Source organism: Corvus kubaryi, unplaced genomic scaffold (assembly GCF_017639235.1).
Source record: "Corvus kubaryi isolate FWS band 111438036 unplaced genomic scaffold, C.kubaryi_AGA036_p1.0 71, whole genome shotgun sequence".
NCBI classification, from domain to species: domain Eukaryota; kingdom Metazoa; phylum Chordata; class Aves; order Passeriformes; family Corvidae; genus Corvus; species Corvus kubaryi.
Genome location: NW_024582059.1, coordinates 11,726,289 through 11,746,086, shown reverse-complemented (window position 1 = coordinate 11,746,086; position 19,798 = coordinate 11,726,289). Strand labels below are relative to the sequence as shown.

Genomic DNA, 19,798 nt, shown 5'->3' with positions numbered 1-19,798 from the left:
TACAGTGCAACTCTCAGCAGTGAAACTCAGAAGATGGTTAAAATATAGCAGCAAGAAATTTTGTCAGAGTTCTCAGCTGCAACAAGTACACAGGCATGTTCTTCTCTGGAGCTTTAGTAATGAGGTTTTGCTTGGGTTTATGTTTAGTCTTGCATGTCTGTAATGCATTTGGCAATCCAATGGTAAGGAAAATTTACTTAACGTGAGGGTCTTCATTTTGCAACCAGGGAATTTGTCCTGAATAGCTCCCTCTTTGCTCTGGACAGCTGCTTTTTTGTTGTACACTGCCTAAAAAAATGCTGATAATTTTCATGTGGTCTTCTCTAGCAGGTCTCTAGCAGAGAGGACAGATGCATTTTTATTTATATAGAGGTGTGTGTAAAAATAAATATCAATACACAAACATGTTCTTAAAGAATATATACGTATACCACTGTCTATAGTAACATATCCAGTGTTTTACATCCATAAAAAAAATGTATACACAAAACCCCCACACCTGGAACCGTATAAACAAATCACATAAAAGTCATGTTTAAAGTCAAGCAAACTAAAACAGTGTGGGGGGTGTGTGTGTATAAGTAATTTCAAAATGGAAAATTAAATTTGAAATTGTTCTATGTTTTCATGAGCTTTATTAGCTTATAATAAAGATTTGTGTGTCTTAGCTAAAAACAGCTGTATGAATTTATTAAATAACATGCAACTGCTTTAAAATGTGTTTCTTGTTTTCTGAGGGCTTTTTATTGGACTCTTTTTCTGCAATATTTAATTCTTGGGGTTTTAGCCAATATGTGACTGGCTTAAAACAAATGACTGCTATAATATTCCCTTGATTTATAAAAGGCAAGATACCCACAAGGATTTACTATTTAAAATATTACTTATTTTTGTTTTATTTCTTTGTGCTAAGTTGGCATTTGACTAATCCTGATGTGTTCTCTCTCCATTGCATGAAAGGCACATACATATAGAGCTGTCCTTTCATGAAGGTTATGGTACTGTCAGCATCTTAGCCATGATTGGTTTATTTGTTACTTCCCATGCACTTCAGAGCGTGCTTATTTATCTGAAATGAGTTGTCATCTTTCACATGTTTAAGGTTGCCTTTTTCTTCCATGTTACCAAGGGGATGTGCCGTAAGTGTTGGTGCCTTTATATTTAAAATATGAAGCCCCTATTGATGTAGCATGGAGGAGTTTCTCCACTCTGATGCATTTCTTCTGCGTTTTCTCCTTGGGTGCTGAGCTACATGCTCAGAAGAGAGCTGGCTCAAGTGCAGCTCAATCTCCAGCCTTTTCTGCTAGTTCTGTGGGGAGTGCATGTGGTGGCTGTTGTTGCTGGGCTTGGCTTTCACCTTGAAATGGACTTGTACAGTTTTTGCAGTGACACTTTAAGATGGCATTCAGGTGAGTTGTGCTCCCTGGACAGATGATTTGTGCCCATAACCAATTCTTGCAGTGTCTGAACTTGCCTCTGTTTTCTCCTTACTTATATGGTGCAGCTTGATATTATCTCAGTTCTTTGTAGCAAGCGGGTTGTTTTCTGTTTGTTTATGCATGCCTGGTTTCTGGAAAAAAAAAGTGAAACAGTGGCTGGTGTATCATGAGGGATTAAATTTGTAGTAGCATTTTCTTGACACTGGCTGTTACTTTTGTCAGATCAGTTTTTGGTTCACGCTCCCCACTTAATTCTCTACTTTGCTTTCATGTGTAGAATTGCTTCATTAGTTGCATTTCCTTCTCACTGCTGCCATGTACAAGGCTCTTTGTCCCGGGAGAGGTACTGAAAAGAAAAAAGAATAAATGTATCTTTAAATTACACAGTATAATGTATTATGCTATTTGTATTTCTAAATTGGATGTTCTGGCAAGCATGGGGAGATGGCATCACATTTGATGCAGAAAAGGTATATCCCATTGAGAGGAGCTAAATCATAGACCATGAACACCTTATGAATACAAGATGACACATATTTAGCTACTAAGATTACTAAGGATATGGATGTTCAGTTAGTTGAACTAATTTTATCATCTGTAAAAGAATAAACATAACACCGTCTGTGAAGGGAGGACATGCACCATTTTACGCTCTGCAGACATTGTCATGTGTATGGCCTTGTCATGTGTATGGCCTATGAAAATTAATTTCTTTAGAAGTAGCTGAAGTCCCTTTTGTCACTTCATACTTAAGCTCCGTTAGAGAAAATGAACTTTGCTTTGCTTTGTGTTTGTTCAGGAGGCCCCAGCAATCAAACTTCCTCAGTAAATTTCCAAACTGTTTACTCCAAATGAGAGAGGCTTGAAGCTTCTGTTCTAATACAAATCAAGTGGCTCCTAAGATGTTGCCTGTTCAGCAGCCCCAAGAAATCATGTGCTTTAGTTGTGGAGTTAATTTGTGTTGGATGTCCAAAAAAACCCCAAAGCCCAGAAAACTAACCACTACTGGAGGAGAGACATGAAGCTCCTGAAAGCTAAAGCAACCAAAGCTAAAGCAGCCATACAAATTTTGTGCTGTGTTTCTAGCTACACTTTCATTCCATTTTCTCTTTTTGCCTCTCTGAGAAATTAAGTACGCAGTAATTTTTATCCACTGGCATATAGTCTCCCTGAGAGGAACCTGGATCAGTTCTGTAAGCTCTTTGAACAGAAGAATAATTGTCAGAGAGAAGACAGCCAGTTAAAATAGAATAAATAGGGCTCTTAAGGCATGCTGGCAGCATGAGAACACAACTGAGCTCCTTGAGAGAATGCTTAGTGAAAGCTAGGCATTCTCTCAAGGATGATAGGGCCTTAAATATCTTCAGACATTCTGGCACATGACTGTAAATTGTTTTCAATCACTCAAGTGTTTCAAAAGGATTTTTCAAAAGTTTTTTTGGAGTTGCTCATGTGCTTCTTGCAAATATGATTCTAGTCACAATGTCTGAATTATTTTGCCTTAGTCCTTTTGACAACTTGTTTTTTTGGCATTATGATGTTATTTCTTCTCCAAATCAGAACATTAGTTGTATCTTGTTATTTTAGAAGTATTGTCCATCACATCTCAGTGGCAATCTTCTCATGTCTTTGTTCTCCTGAATGCTTCTAGTGGCTTGGAAAAGCAAGACCAGATGTTTAGTCTTGTTACATGCCAACAGAGCTATACTTGAACAGAATAGTTTCTTTATTCCTCCTTGATGTGAGCGAGACTTTTCATTCAATTTAATAATCCTTTGAATTCCAGTTGGTGTTTCCACATTTTAACTTGTGTGTTAGTACCTGAATAAAATGTTCAAGCTACATGTTAAATACATGGATTGTATCAGAATTTATTGCTGTATGTGTAATTAGCTACTTCTTTTTCACACCACCAAGGTCAAAAGCAGGGATTGTACTTTCTAATAACTGCTACTGAACTTGCAGTAATTATGAGATAGGGCCTTCTGTCAAAAATTAAAGCTGAAGGCACCCTTCCTGAAATTGGTTCTGCTTCCTTACATCCTGCAGCAGTTGTATTGTTGTAAGGGAAAGAGATGTAGCAAAGGTTCTTGCTCATGGAAGAGCAGAGCTGCAAGGAAACCATGATCAGTCAAGCCATGACAAGTGAGAGATGGCACCAGTTAATAATCTTTCTGGCACTGGCATGTGGAAACTGTTACTGCTTATTAACAACCTGTTCTGGGGCAGGAGAGGGAAGCTGAGAGCTGCTGCTGGCATTCAAGTTCATGTGTTTGGTGTTAGGTGTTTGTGAAATAAAAGAGCACATATTCAAAAGGCCTGTACATGGTGCAGTTACTCTGCTTCGTAAACCTGATTTATGTTTTTGGGTCCTTTTCTGCCCAATTGTGCGTAAGAGTAATTTAAGCTACGTGGTGCCTCTCCTGTTTTAAGTAGTTAATATCCTCTCATGCTGCTCTGTAGATGCATAGCTCCACATTTAGTGCATGTGAGGATGGATAGAATGAGTGATTTGTGTATGCAACACATCATTGGAAGTGCCAAAACTAAGTTAGTTTGATTTTATTTGGGGCTTTTTGTTTGTTTATTTGTTTTTGTGGAAGACATCAGACAAATATTGAAGGTTGTAATACAGTAAGAGAAAAATTTTAAGGAGAAAAGAGAGGGTTGAAACCATTTGTCTTTTTCCTAGAATGTGAACCCACAGGCATGCTCAGCCTTGTTTGCTTAGAGGGAAAATTCAAACTGTGTTAGTTCTTCTTTGACATCATTTCTGAATGTGGCTATAGGGATACACAGCTCAATCATGTTAAAATATATGTTGTTGTTGGGGTTACTGCTGTCAGAACTGAGAGTGAAATGTAAGAGATGGTTTTGTGGTTCTTTGCTGGCAAAATGGATGGATGCCTGTGGGCTCTCCCCATTTTCCCATGGGCTGTAATGAGTCGAAGGGCTGGTTTGGGTCAGCTTCAACCGAGTCACTACTGCATCACAGCAATGGTGCTGCGTATGGAGGGAAAGGGATGAAGCAGAGCTGGAGAACCTGGGAGGACAGGCCAGGAGGCCAGACCAGCCCTCTCACCAGGACTGGGATGGGACCTGCTGTTGGGGTCCACAGCCAGACCAAGAAGAATGGTTTGTGCTTTGTCTTACACTTTTTTTCCTTACACATTGACTTTAATGGTTATTGTTGTGCTGTGCGTGCCTTAGGTTACAGCTTTCTAAATCAGTCTGAAAACACCTTTGAAGTTACAGGGAGAAAAAGGAGGGAAATGAAAATGTACCAAGTGGGAGTACAGCCGCATGGAGGGGAGATGAGGGCCGGGTTTCCTAGTGCTGATACATAGCAAAGTACTCTGGTAATCAGACAGGTTTTTTGACGTAAGCTAACTTTGAGCCTTGCTTTGTTTGGGGAAAAGCTTCAGCTTATTTGCAGGACTGCCTCATAACCCCTTTTTATAGCTGCTTGTGTCAGCACTTTCCACAGCAAACCCTGCATTAGAGTTCTTATAACTCAGCTGTATAAATTTGATCTGGACTTTAAAACTGGCATGTATGTTCTTGATTTGGAAGTGGGTATCAAGCCTGGCTGGCTAATCTGTTGGCTATGCGAATAATATTGCTGTAGTAAAGGCTGTGAGGAACACGATACAGCTCTCAAGTTTCCATTGAGTGCAGATGAAGCTTATTTGCCACAAAGAGCAGGTGCTCTCATGCTTTTTTTTTTCTCTCATGCAGAAGTGATAAGCTGGACCTCAAGTGTCCCAAACCTGTCAGGAGTCTGGAGTGTAAGTTTTTGCTTCCCTCCCATCAGGGAAGCAGGTGAGGAAGGGTTTTGGTGAGCCATCCCATTAGGTATCTCATGCTGGAGCACAGTGTTACCTTATTTGTGATTGTGGTGGTCAGTGTTGGCCCTGAGCGTTCCATGCTGCTGCCTCTGTGGGTTGTGAGGTCCTGGGGGAGCAGGAGTCAGGTTAGATGTGCAATTTGTGTGATGGAGCTGATCCTGCCACAGAGCTTAAGCGTGTCCCCTTGTATTTTGGGATGAGCTTCTGTTCTTCTCTTTCATTAATCCACCAAAGGGGTGCTTTTTAGCTTACTTTGAGCTCTCCCTATCTTTGTGAGGTTGCTGTTAAAATACTGATTATCAGTGTGAGGTGATACTTTCGTCAGGTGAAACGAGGCTAGGGATAAACAAAGTAGTAACAGGTAATGAGTGTAAATATTAGCATAAAGCGTATTGTAGCAAGGAGATAAAGCCCTGTGGTTTGAAAAGGTAGAATGTTATTTGATAAAAGAGTTTGCCCCTTTGCTTATTTTGTGATTCTGCAGTTATTTTGTAATGTTCTTTCTCTAAATAAGTATGTTGTGTTTTGGCTTTTTACTTTTTAAAAATACTTTATTATAGGGAAGAATGTAGACTGAAAGAGTAGCAGGAGTAGTAGTGACACAAAGATCATTGTCTGGTTGTCTTCTGCTTTTATTATTCATGACTTTAAACTGAATTGCTACAGCCAACTGTGGATCAAATGCTCAAGGGGTAAAAATCAGGCTGGAGGGATATCAGCTAGCCCAGGGAGTTTTAAATCAGGATCAATGAGGTACGTCCTCAGAGAATGTTGCAGATGACATTGAAGGATATTTGTGCAATGGGGGAACATTATTTACTGTCAGACTACAAAACAGTTTATTTGGGAAAGTCATTGTGATGTACCATCACACAAGCTGATTGCAGCAAGGATTGATTCAAGGCAAACAGTTTGGAAAACATAAAAGGCAAATCTCTAGTCAAATAGACCTTTGTCCTATGAGTAACTGCAATTTAAGTAATTCATTTATTACTGCATAAAAGCAAAATAATGACAGCTCAAGGAAGAGTTGCTTTTCAAGTTTTCTTCTTAGTCATGTGAGGGAAAAATAGGTGGTTATATGTTAAATAGAAATCAATTAGGCTGCAAATTACATTGATTCAGAGATAGATGCACATGTGTGTGCACATATTCAATTTTCCTGGAAGGACACTTTCAAAATATCTAATTAAAGCTTAAGAATAGAAGTAAAAAAAGCTGTTAGTTATTGCAAAACAAAATAGTGTGCTGGCTAAAAATTAGCTCAATAAAACAGTTGTATTCCAGGGTATTTTGGGCCATTTGCAATTTGAAACCTGAGTTGTAGAACTACACTGAGATGACTTTTTATACCTTGCTTTTGAAGTTCATCCTGGATCAAGAACTGCTTTACTTTTGTTCTGTCTCCATTTGGAATGTGTTTTTGGACAATATTTGTGGTTTTGGAATTCTGATGTTGAAAACCACAAGAAAAACAAAATTTAAAAAAATTTTTACAGCATTTTTTGCCAAACAAAGCTGAAAACTAGTATTAGATGGGTGATTTCAGTTCTGTTTGTTAGAAAGTGTCCCAAGCATCTCTGGATGGTGCAGGCTGGTTTTATGCTTTTAGCTGTGTTGCTAATTCCTGTGGAGGGGCAGAGGTTTCCTGCCGGGGGCTGTGGGAGTGAGAGGCCTCAGCAGGTGTCTGGTCATGAAATGTCTCTTCTGCTTGCCTCCCCTTCAGTCTCCAAATGAGCTTTCCAGAGTACGGAGAAGTGGAATTAAGTAGGAGGAAACATTTCTGGTTTGGCAATTTTGTAGCTTTCAAGTCTGTGGTGCAACATCAGGGAAAAAAGTGATTTTTTTTTTTTTTGTAGCTCTAATTCATGATTGATTTAAAAAAACTGCCTCATACTATAAATACAGAATTAAAACAGATCCATCAAGGATTTGAAAAATATTTGTGGTGCTTAGAGGTTAGTTGGATTATTAGGTAGCCAGTTGTATAATTTTAACGCTATACTCTTCTCCACATACATCCTGTTGCCTTGATTCCATATGGTGACACAGGCACATTTAATAAAGATATGTTCTAAGGATAACCTTTTTTCCAGGTAATTCTGTACTTTATGGGTGACTGATGCAGGATAATGTTACTAAGATAAGGTTAAATTTGTACTGTAAGAACAAAATCACTGGTACAGAACAAAAAAAAGTGGTACAAAAGTAGTAATGAGATAATTATGTAGGTGATAATATATAAGCTTCAAATGGTAGTTATATGTCTTCTATATATGTTGGTTTTGTTTTTAATCTAGGTGAAAAAAATTAAATAAATGGAGCTTGTTTCCCTTGTGACAAGAAACATGGGCCACCTTTCTCTTGGTTTTGTTTTGAATATCTACGCAGTTTTAGTTCAAATATGTACACAGTTTGGCATATGTAATCTCCAGCACATACACAAATTTATTGTTTGTAATGGTAGTGCACAGTTCAGCATCTAAGAAGTGTCAAAACTGAGGCTCCCAGGGTCTGCAGTCTGAAAAGGATCGTTAATTATTTCAAATGTTCTAATTCTTCCTGCTGTGTTCAGTGTAGATGTTTGTTTATTTTTATATACTTATGATAATATTCTTCTTGCACCTGTGGTAAAACTGCCCTTGTAGCTTCAGTCCCACTTCAACACAGGTGCTTCACAAGCCAACGTTGCTGTCCACTACTTTCAGGGAATACCCACGCTTTGGCTGAGATTTCCTAGAAGTATCAACCTCCGCTCTCTTGCTTAGTCATATCTCTTATTCACAATCAGTAGGTGTTACTTATAAGTCTTGTCCACTGTGTCTAGATAAGAAGATGACTGCTCTGGCATCCCTTTGCATGTGCAGTTCTTCACACTCTTGTCCAGTAATTTGCTGGGATAGGTCTCTGACAGCCTCACCTATAAGACATATTCAATTCCCTGTCTACACAACAGGACCAGTGGACATAGCCAGGGACTCATCACACTTCTCAGGACCTATTTGCTCTGTTCCTCATCTCCAAGGTGCAATTTCCAGCCATATTTTTAAGGAATTTTCATCCTGGGGTTTTGCTGAAATGAAGTTACAGCTGTCTCCCATGTGTGCTTGCAAAGAGTTTCATCCCTGGTAGGCAACAGTTTTAAGAATGGCCTCTTGAAAGTCAGGTGGTTGGTTGTGGGTTGTTGGGTGTTGGCCGCTAGAATCAAACAAAAATGTTTGACTTTTTTAATTAATAAATTTGTTTTCATTTACACTTCTGTGGATGGTAAGGCCTCCCATCCCTCCATGAAAATAATTACCCTGAAGTCTGCTTTTGAAGTCTTAGTCCTGAATTGTGTGTAGGTTGTTTTTTTTCTTTTTTCGTCACAAATTACAACATGTCAGCATCATGTGTGTTTGCATGCATTCTGAGAAAGCTAAATTTTATTCACTTGGGGACTCCAATCACAAAGCACAGTGATCCATTTGACCTTTAGCTTTTAGCACCCTTACGTTCCTTTCCCTTTTCCAGACCTTGCTGGCAAATGTCAGCGTGCTATAACATACCAGTTTAGGGATCTGTTTATGGCAGGTTCCACCCCTCACCCAAAGGTTTGAGGAGCTTTCCTATAAATAGCTATGTTGGTCATAGCTTTCTATATGCTTGTGGGCTTCCCTGATTGGTGTTTTATAGTAATCAGGTCTCTTAGCTCACAATTTGGGTATGAATGTCCAATTTTGGCTTTTTTGTTGAAGGCTTTTGTAAAAGGGTCCACTATACAACTTGCAGTTCTTATGACTTTAGCAAGTCAAATAGTTTTTCTGAAATCAGGGTGTCTCCTTTTTCCTTTGCCTCTTACTTTACTTCCTCACATGGGACTTGCTCTGCTAACTCTTCCTTGTTTCAACTCTGGATAAAATAGCTATGTTGACTCATAGTGCAGAGGGACTGGCTGCTATTTTGAATTTGAAGAGATGACAAGTCTTCCTTCGTCTCAGACCTCTTCTTTCACCAGGTTAACACCAAATTGAAGGATTTTTCTGATTTTGTTGAAAATTTTATAGAAAATTTCGTCTGTTTTTTAGCTGCTAAAGATTGCTGCTGCAATCAGCAAGTATGGAATTGATGTTGAAAAATGCCACAGTGATGCACTGAACGTGAAATTTCTTGGGTTTAGTCTGTATGTTGTCAAATGATAACATTTTTGGAGTTTTGCATTTGCATATGTCTTTCAACATTACACAATAGTTTTTCTTAGTTAAATATTTGTCTTCAAATGCCATCCAATACATGTCACAGCTGTCATGTATTATAGTCTCTTGGATTTTAGGAAAGCCTTAACCGTATCTGGTAGGCTGATGGGACCCTTTGCCAGGTTTACCCTACACAACTGCAAAACTGGGCCCCTGACATTTCATGCATTATTACCTCTTTACTCATAGACAGTTTTCAAGACCTAACCTCGTTTCTCCTTTTGAAGTGAACGATGTGGAGAGTGGTGACTGTACTTCTTGGTCCCTACTGCATGAACTAAAACAGGGGCAGTTAAAAAACAACAGAGATGAAAACCTTCCTTTGACCTACCTTTGAGAAGTCATAGAATCATACAGGGTTGGAAAGGAGCTCTAAGGGTCATCAAGTCCAGATGTCAAGGTGGCACCACCACTGTGTTCACCACTAAACCATGTCCTCAGGTGCCTTATTCACACATATTTTGAACATTTCTAGGGATGGTGATTCCACCATTTCCCTGGGAAAGCCTATTCCAGTGCTTGACAATGCTTTCCATTAAGAATTTTTTCCTAGTATCCAAACTAAACCTCCTCTAGTACAACTTGAGTGTTTGCTCTCATCCCGCCACTTGTTAGCTGGGAGAAGAGACTGACCCCCACCTCACTGCACCAGCCTCTTTTCAGGCAATTGTAGAGAGGGATGAGGTCTCCCTTGAGCCTCCTTTTCTCCAGGCTGAACAGTTCCAGTTCTTGAGTCATGTGCTGTAGCACCACTGTGGCTCAGGGTGAATTCCTCTTCTGGAAATGAAGATAAAGTAATTCTGCTGTTTGCAGTACTTACCTAAAAGCAGTGATTTCTTCAAGAAACATACTTGTGCTTGCAGGCAGAGGACAGAGTTGTGAGGCTTTGCATGCACAACACCAGCAGCTACAACATCTCTGCTGTAAGATAGGAAATACTTCTGGAAACAAAAAGGGAATTTTTATCACAGAGGACCTTTTTTTCAGCCAGCTATAAAATGATTAGCAGATTGAGGACCAGGGCTATAAATCAGTGTATAGATCTTACCATATGTTGCTTTAATTTCTGTTTCTGTTCTTGGGAATCAAGGTAGTTGAAATTCAGTGACAACAGATGAAAAGGTTAATTTATTATTCAGTTGGGGCCAATAATGTGAACTTTACAGAGGTTTCTGTTGCAAGACGGTTTCATTCAAGTGGACCAAAGGCGGTTGATCTGAACTTGGGCAGTGACCTTGATCAAAGAGTCAGACTGCTCAAGAGGCTTTTCTTATTCTGATCTGAATATACTGCAGGTCATTGGGGCCTGTAAACCTACTGAGAGAAAGGCAAAACAATGTCCTGCAACCGGCCTGTCTGTGATGTTGAACTTTTGACTTTCTAGTAGTTGCGGCTTGGGAAAAGTCAGCTTCACTATTAACAGCGTCTTCCCTGCACATGACCAGTCATTGACAAATCTATGAACTTTGAAGAGATCTTTAAGTGGAAAATCTAGAATGGAAAAAGCTGGTTTACAGCCTTTCTCTCTCCTCTTGTGAGAAAAATTTCATGTATGAAGAGAAAGGTGGCTGGAACTTGGAATGCAGGAAACTGAGTGCCTGTCCCTGCTTGTGTCTCTCTGTGAATGTCCATAGCTTCCAGCCAGTAAAGTAGAAGTGGACTTTGATTTTGAAAAACAGGCTATGCTATGCGATACTTTCCTGTCATTGAAGTGAAATAAGGATGAATAGGTATTGCAGCAATTTTCACAGGACTCACAAAGGAGAAAAGATATCTTTTTTTTTTTTTCTTTCTTTGAAACAGCACTGTGAATAAGATATTATGACTTGTGTTCAATATAAACATAAACCATCCATGTTTCTCATTTACCATTCTTGTGCTGTTTCAGCTTAATGACGGTGGCAAGGCAGCCCAAGCACATGTGGGGATTGGTGATGTGGTTCTCACCATTGATGGGATAAGCACGGATGGGATGACTCATCTAGAAGCACAAAACAAGATCAAGGCATGTACAGGCAATTTGAACATGACTCTGCAAAGGTAAGATAGCTTTTTCTTTATTTAAAGAGAGTTGATCATCATCCTAACAGTTGTTTGGAGGATAAAAACATTTAAGTGGTTTGGCAAAGTTCATGGAGTTAAATGGCAGTGATTGAAAGATATGCTGCCATAGCCTGCAATCTGTCTTGATTTATAGCATTTTAGAAAACTTACTAGATATTAATTATGTGACTTGACAAAGACTTTTTCCAGCCTTATGTCACCTATTCTATTTCCTCTTCCTTTTGAGCTTCAGTGTTGCTTAATTAATTTGTTTAAAAACAGGTCTTATTCATGCTTTTTTTCTCTCCCCGGGTGACTAGAAATTTTTTTGGGGGGTTAAGTCCTACAGCACCATTTTTGTTGGCTAACAGAGTGATGGATTTAAATAGTTAACCGTTGAGTTAAATGGATGAAAATACTTCGGCTCAGAGTCTGGGAGATGTTTCCCAAAGTGATACCACCATGTCACAAAGTAGCAGCCTCCCGTTGCTAATTGGAACATCTGCTATAGAGGTTACAGCTTGGTCCAGTCTCATTACTGAAACATACAATTTATTGAATCCCAGCATATCTCTGGTATAGCCTGGGGCTGTGCTGTGGGAATTGTTGCAGGAAGGGAGCCGGATGCTCATATATGGGTTATTGAACCTGAAGCAGAATGAGCAGCAGCATGAGCAATAAATTCCTTCAAGTTCTCAAAAGCCTCCCAGGGCTAAATACTGGTTTTTGCTAGAAGACTGCTTTTTTGATTAAATGATGTGAGTGAACATATTGGAGGATTGGCCTCTGAATCCTTCTCATAGGGAGAAACATCTTTTCTTGTTTTCAAAGAAAACAGCAGCAGTTGTACACCATGATTGCTGTTCGTGCCTGCCTTCAGCAGTGCAAAGTTCCTTGATGAGCGTTGGTTGAGGTCCATAACATATCTCTTCACCAGTTACTGACTAGTTTTTGTGGCAAATTATCCTTCCCTTAATGAAAGGACTATGTCTTTCTGAGAGTTCATCAGTATTAGAATAAAGGAGATGACGTGGCTGCAGATCTGACAAACATGCATCTCCAGGGTGGTGGTGCTTGTTCCCAGCCCTAAGTGATGTGTATTTGAATGGTTGTGTGAGTGCTTCCTTCTGTAAGAGGCCGCAGTTCAGCCCTGCTTGTTGTTTCTTGTTTTTCCCGTTGTCCTGTGCTTCGGTCCTTAGCTACCCTGACTAAGGGATTCCCTTTGCTCAATCTGAGGAAAGGAGTATCTTGTGGTGTGGTTCATGCCTCGGGCATCTCCCTGAGTGAAACTTGTAAAGGTGGCATTAAAAGTTTCTTGATGACAGACAGGCATTGTACCAGCTCATTAGAAGAACTACGTGTTGTATCTAGTGTGTCATTTGCTTTTCTGACTCCCAAGGAGACCGGCAGGTCGCTTAGAAATGCACTTTCCAGGACCCACTGAGTCACTGCAGCAGGCAATGGGTTGGCCCACTTTCTCCTGTCACCATAGTTGAATGGGCAGGGTTAATATCAGATATAGGAAAGTAATGGCAGGTGTGTCCCAGTCAGGTAATAACTTGTCTGAGGCTGCTTGTGGTTGGGTACAGGGATGAGTTTTTAAAAATCAAATTAATCATGAGTTAGCCTGATCCCCTCCTGTTCTCACCCTTCCTACCTGGTGTAGCATCTGACTCACTACTATTGGCTACCTGACAGCTGAAGACTAAGTCAGGATCAGACTAACAGAGATCAAAAGAACAGCCTTGGTCCTGGCATCTGGGGGTGCGACAGATGGCCTGTCTTGTGGCTCTGCTGCTTTGCAGTCTCACGGTCTCAGCTGTATTGAATTCTGGCTGGATCCCAAGAAACCAAAGGTGTAGACAGTGTTCTCCTGACTCCTCTGCCTATGAGAACTTCCTTGCTCTGCTGTTAAACAGATCTGCTTTGGTTGTTTATTTGTTCTTTACAGCCTGGAAGAAGATGCTTTGGAGTCAGACTGACTCATGCTAGCTGGACATGCTGGCTGCCCATGGGGAGGGAGCTTGAGAGTATAAACAGGGGGCAAGATAATCCATTTTAATATCGAGCGTTCTCCATAGCCGTATTCTTCTGTTCTTGTCCCTTCTCCCAAAATGAAACAGAAATAAATAAAATATTTTAAGCTGTTACTGTTCACATGCAAGATTAAGGAGATACTGTCAACGTGAAGCAAAGCTGGCCTTCAAAATACGGGTTGGTGCCATAGAATAGGAAAACCTAAGACACATTTTCTTTTGCTGTTACTGCTTTTTATTTATCTTTAGTTTTTACACTTCTGAGATTTTATCTACTTTCACACAATCTGCTGACAGTTTGAACTACAATGCAAGGATGTTGAGGTTAGTTTTGAAAGAGTACATCAGTTCTTAGATACTGCTCTAGTTTGCTGCTGCTTTAAAGGAACACAATGGTTAGATTGTTAGTGGTGTCATTTTGAGGATGTACTCTGGCAACCCAGTTTGCACAGTGGCCAGGGCATGGCAACACCCCAGTTTTTAAAAGCTGCCATGGAAACTTCTTGAGTCTACATGGCAAAGGCAAGAGAGGAAATTCTTTATTATCAGATTCCTTATTATAAATATTTTAACTTGATTGTTACCCTATTTAGGTTTTCACTTGGCTTCCTCTCTTCTTCATGTGCAAAGTAGAAAAAATAAAATTAAAGAGAAACTAAACAAAGGGCAAGAAGTAGCTTGTCTGTGAGGTTGGAAGGGATATTTAAAGTACTGCCTTCAAAACCTTTATTTACAGGTTTAAAGCAGTATATTTATGTAGGCAGATATGCATATACCCCTTGTGGAAAACCAATTTAGATGTTTTGTAACTTGTAATTGAATATTGGCAAAATATTTGAAGGGCAAATAAAAACTTCTCTTTGTTCCGTGTAAGGCAATATCTCAGCTTGGTTTTTTAGACATGGAATTGTTGTGTGCCCTCAAAAGGAACTGGAGGTGCAGCTGACACAATTGCAAGTCCACTTTGCTTAGAGGTTGCTCAAATACAAACAGACAAAATTGTGCTTGCCAGCCCTGTGTGCAGTAGTGGGTTCTTAACATTTGCAAGTGTTGGCAAGTATTTTCAGGTGTATGCGTTTAAAATCAATAAGTTCTGTAAACAAATCTCATTGTTTAGTATGAAAGTTACATATTTTTTTTCAATTCTGAAATGAAATTTGAATGTAGGCATGTTATTTGCTCATTTTTCATATTATATGACTTAAATATGGAGTGTGGGTTTTTTCCCTGTTCTTTTTATTTTATAACTTGCGATTTTAGCTTCTTGATAGATCTCATCCCCCCTCCAGTTTTTTTTTCTATTCATCCCTCCCTTTCTGAAATCTTGCTCTGTTGCACCCCAATATTTTATTTTCGTCTAAAGCAATTCCAGTTTCCCATGAGGACAGATGGAAACCAGATGGTTACTTTTTGGATATATTTTCAAGTTCAGTAACTTAGCATGGACTTTTATAAATAAATCTCTAAGTTGCTGAACAGCTAAAAGCCACCACCTATTTTTAAAATATTATTTTTGGGGACTGTTTCTCCAGACATTTGCCTTCATGATTCTTTGGGTGTCAGAAAGATAATAAAGAATTGTGGATTTCTGCAGATGAATGAGATCATGATACCTGTGAAACTTCTGGGAAAAATGTCAGCAATACGGGGATAAAAGTAAAACAGAAAAGATGGAAAGTTTTGGGCTTCGTTTTTCTTACAATGATAGAGAATGTATTTACCCCTCTATTTAGTAAAACAGATCTGCACAGGTATAGTATGATTTATAAAGGAATTTCCTTCACTCTGTGACAAAAGGCATTGAGATTTCTTGGCTTGGGAAGCGAAAGGAGGATTCTCCAGGTTGTTTACTCCTCTATTGCTATATTGCAGTGCTTTGGGGTGGAAAAAAGTCTTTCTGGGTGCAGTAAGCTTGGCAGTGAGCAGTTACTGCGGCTCTGATTCCAGCTCTTCAGTGGAGGAACATGGCTGTTACAAAGCAATAGATGAATTTCTGTGCTGGCCATGGGTTTGGGTAGGTTTGTTGGGTTTTTCTTCCTAAACCTTTTTAAAGCATGAGGTGGCCCAAGTGTCATAGGTGGGGCTAGGGCCTCTTGGTTACAGGACTCAGAGACAAAATTTAGATGAGCCATAAGGCTGAGTTCTGCAGTTGGTAAACTCAAAAGCCATGACATTTGTTTTAGCTGCCTGTCTGAGTGTGAATCTTTATCATACTGTCTTCCCTTATCCCTTTTCTGTCAGGAAGCATGAACTCTAGGCTTTTAGTTGAAGTACAGCTGAAATTCTCATGATTTGAAATGGGGTAACAAGAAAAAAATGTTATGGATCATTTGAATTCTATTTTCCTAAGATAGTTTTTCAAGTTAACCAATTTGGAAAGGGTTTTCGGCAGTAAGACTAATTTAGTACGCTTTTTTCCTGCTATTTTTTTGTTTAATTTACAAGCTTCACTTTAGATGATGGTTAAAACTCATGTTTGAATTCTATGAGTCATGGGTTCCTGGGGTGGATATTTTGTTTCCCTAAACCATATATGGATGAGCTTTAAGAAAACTATGATAAGAATGCATGCTGAAGTCTTATTTTTCTCCCTACTTTAGTTATCGTCATTTCCCTTACATAGGTATTTTGACTTTAGTTTGGTTCTTCAGTGATTTGCTTTTTTTAGCAAAATAGAAGCTTGATTACTGTATGCCAGCTGAACAGGGACGATAATTGGTTGAAAGACACCACAGCTTCCAAGTAATTTTTTCAAAATCTGAAAACTTTTTTGGGCTTTTTTTTGTTTTGACAAAAAAATGAAATTCTTTTTGTAGTACTATTTCTTACATAACTTGTTTCAGGGATGTCAAAACTAAGTGCTGGATGATTAAGGAAATAATTTCTTTTTAACTGAGAGAGTTGAGACACAGAAAATTTGCAGAACTCAGTCGAGGTTGTATGGCTAGGAATATATAAACAAACTGTATATTGGCAGTTCAAATGCTGTTCAAATCCCTTGGCAACTTATTTTCCAATGCTAGTTTGTTACTTTCAATCATTAATACTAATTTTCGGTAATTATGCCTGAAAATAAACTAGGTGAAAACCAGTACCTCCTAAACAGACCTTCCCTTCTCTTGTTTAGCCATGGCACTAAGCTTTGAGGTGGCAGCTGTTCCACGTGGCTCACTCAGCGGAGCCCCACATAGCCCGGTGAGACTTTACACAATCCTGGAGAACTTTCTGTTATTGACCATGGCCTTTTTGTGCTGTGCATTGCAGTGCAGTCAACTGAGTCATCTTAAGTCCTCCTGTTTCATCTCACCCTGAAATTAACTGGTATTGGGGTAAAACATTGTCCAAAGAATTCAAAGCTAATGAATGATGCTGTTGTTTGGTTTTTTTCATACAAAAGTTGTTGTATAAATCTATGTCCTTATTGGAAGCAAGGTAGGAACCTTTTGCTCCTAATTTAGGAGCTGAACAGGTTTAGCTAGCTAAGCCATGCCTTTGGAAAGCCTGCCCACACACTAAATAAATGGAAGAGTACAGCTCTTGCTTCCAGCTGAAACTCAGAGTCTCGTTGCACGTAGCACTTTGCTGCTCGTCAGGTAGCAATTAGATGAACCACAAAACATGCTGCAGCCAAGTGAATCCAGCAGACTGAAGGCTTGCCTAGAAGTTCAAAGCAGAGCTGCTAGGATGAAAATGGAAGGTTGCAGGCTATAAAACAGCGTTCAGTGACTTGTACAGGATGATACCTATCCATCTGCCAGGAAAATGGGTGGGGCTGAGGGCAAGTTAAGCAATAGCAATAGCAGCCTTTCTCACACTGCGTACCTTAGAGTTTTGCTGGGAATCTTTAGAGCTGCAAATGATTTGTAAAGTCTGTGCAGTTTCTTGAGGTTGCTGCAGTAGGTAGCATAGGAACATAAATACAGTAGTAAATATACACTGTGGACAATGGCAAGTGGCAGAGGCAGATTATTATTTACTGAGCATCAAAATATTTCCTTCAACTTTAAGTTAGAGATACTTTTTCACTTTTAACTTCAGGTACATTCCCCTCTGGCCCCCATATAGTTAATAGCGCCTCAGGAAGTTGAAAATCAAGCAAAGGGAGGTTGAAGAAGAAACATGTAATGTGTTGGGGGTTTTTGGGTTTCTTTTATTTTATTTTTAGTTATTTTGCATTTCCCTGGTGGCAGTCGATCACCTCTGAGTTGCAGCAATTGCAGCCATTTTACCATTATGGTTTTGAGGTTTTGTCTATGTGCTATATCATGGTGGGTTAAACCAAGTCAGATTAGGGGGATATTTAAAAACATCACCTTCTTGTGTATGAAAACGAGGAGGCCATCATCAAGTAATTGTCTCTCACAAGTTGGGAGCCTATAAATTCAATTTGGGATAAATTTTCAAATTCCTACCCTCATAGTCCCAGTCCTTGATGGAATAAGGGTTGGTCAGGTTGCTTGGGAGAGTAGCTCAGATGTTATAACCAGCAGAACCTGATAAAGAGCTGGGGAGGAGATAAACTGGGGCATCACTATTTAAAGGGTAGTGAGTGCTTGTGGTGGAGGATTGCACTTGAGAATCCCTCATGAAAATGGAGGGAGGAAGCTTGGATCCGAAGTTCCCTTCTGTTTGCAATGGATCAAGTGGTAACTAAAGTGCCTTAACTAGTCATCTTGCTTTTTTGCCTTAACAGGTGAGACACATCTGTGCCATTGTTTTATACAAATTGTTGCATAGCGCAGGCATCTGACAATTACAGCAAAGAAAAAGTAATTCTGAATTTGACTCTTAGTTTGTTTCCTAAAAATATTGCTTGTTTTCAGACAGGGAAGTAAAGTTGGGTAGGTTTTTTTGTTGTTGGTTTGGTGGTTTTTTTGGTGTTTTTTTTTTGTTTGTTTGTTTGGTTGTTGTTGTTGGTTTTTTTGTTGGTTTGTTTGGGGTTTTTTTGTGAGGTTTTTTTTGAATAATTTTGCTGACCCTATAGATGTTTGTTGTAAAGCCTGAAACTATGCATATCTTTCAGATGTGTTTGGATTAGCCAAAAAATGTTTATCACATGTTGTTATTATATGGACTGCATTCTTTAATTCCTGTATTTAAGATCAGTATGAAAATCCTTGCCTTCCATTATAGTTCTGCTATAGGGATTAAACCCCTCTGATGTATAATGATGCTTTTAGAAAACAAAGATTAAATTGTTAAAGCAAAAAACATGAGTTTTACAAGTGGCTTTACAGAAGCAGATCATTAGAAAGGTAATAGCTTTGGCTTGATGTTTAGGTGTACAGTAGTTCAGAAGTCTATTTTCACTCTATTATAAAACTAAAGTAAAACTAATCTATATTCTAGTTTAGATCTGACACAATTTATTTCTGTCTGTGAAGACAGGAACAGTGAAGGTTTATTCACATATATTTTTCCTGAAATTGCATTATTCAGTAGGAAGTATCTGGAAATTAGATAATCTTACTTGATCTTGGCATGTGCTAGACAGACAGTGTGCCTCAGTATGCGAGGTGAGGGCAGGTTTGCAGTGCTCTGCCTAATGGATGAAAGATATGATAATGATAAATGACTGCTTATGATTTAGAATAAATTTCTGAAATGCCAATAGCTTTGTCCGTCTTACAGAACTAAAAAAAAACCCAAAACCTTGAGTTGAGGAGTATCTTTGTGGGCAGCAGGGAATTCCTTAATGAACTCCACATTGTTCAGTTCATATGCTCTTGCTGTAAGCAAGAAGTAACATTTGCAAACTGAAATTTAATACAGAAAACATCTAGGCTGAGTGAGGTCATGACTAGTGTTACTAGAAATCTGACTTATTTAACAGCATTTTCTGGGTTGCAAACTTGTTTAAGTTAGTTTTGCTTTAAGTTGACTTATATTCTGCATGTTGCAAAGCCTTTTCATTTCTATTGAAGGGTAGAAGCAGAACGTGAGCTATGTGCTCAAACACCCCCACATTGAAGAGATCTCTAGTAACATAGGTGCTTCTAAGGAGTAGATCGAATATATTTCCCAAGCATTAAATATATGTATTTTAGGAACGTAGGAACACAACTAAGCTAACCTTCATTATGGAAGTCAAAAAAATCTCTTGACAACCGCAAGAGTTAATTTTGCTGGCTATCAGTATCTCTGTGATGTACAATAAAGCTTCTGCTTAAGAGGTACAAGTGCCAGCTTCCTACACG

At 39.1% G+C, this 19,798-nt stretch overlaps 1 protein-coding gene across 12 annotated transcripts in view; it reads left to right on the top strand.

Moving 5' to 3' along the window:
* Positions 1-19,798, top strand: part of PDLIM5 (PDZ and LIM domain 5) — a 136,417-nt gene that overhangs the window by 41,048 nt on the left and 75,571 nt on the right. For all 12 annotated transcript variants that reach the window (XM_042049955.1, XM_042049960.1, XM_042049959.1 and 9 more), the window contains exon 3: positions 11,411-11,562. In XM_042049955.1, coding sequence (XP_041905889.1) covers positions 11,411-11,562 — 152 coding nt within the window. The remainder of the gene's footprint in view (positions 1-11,410; positions 11,563-19,798) is intronic.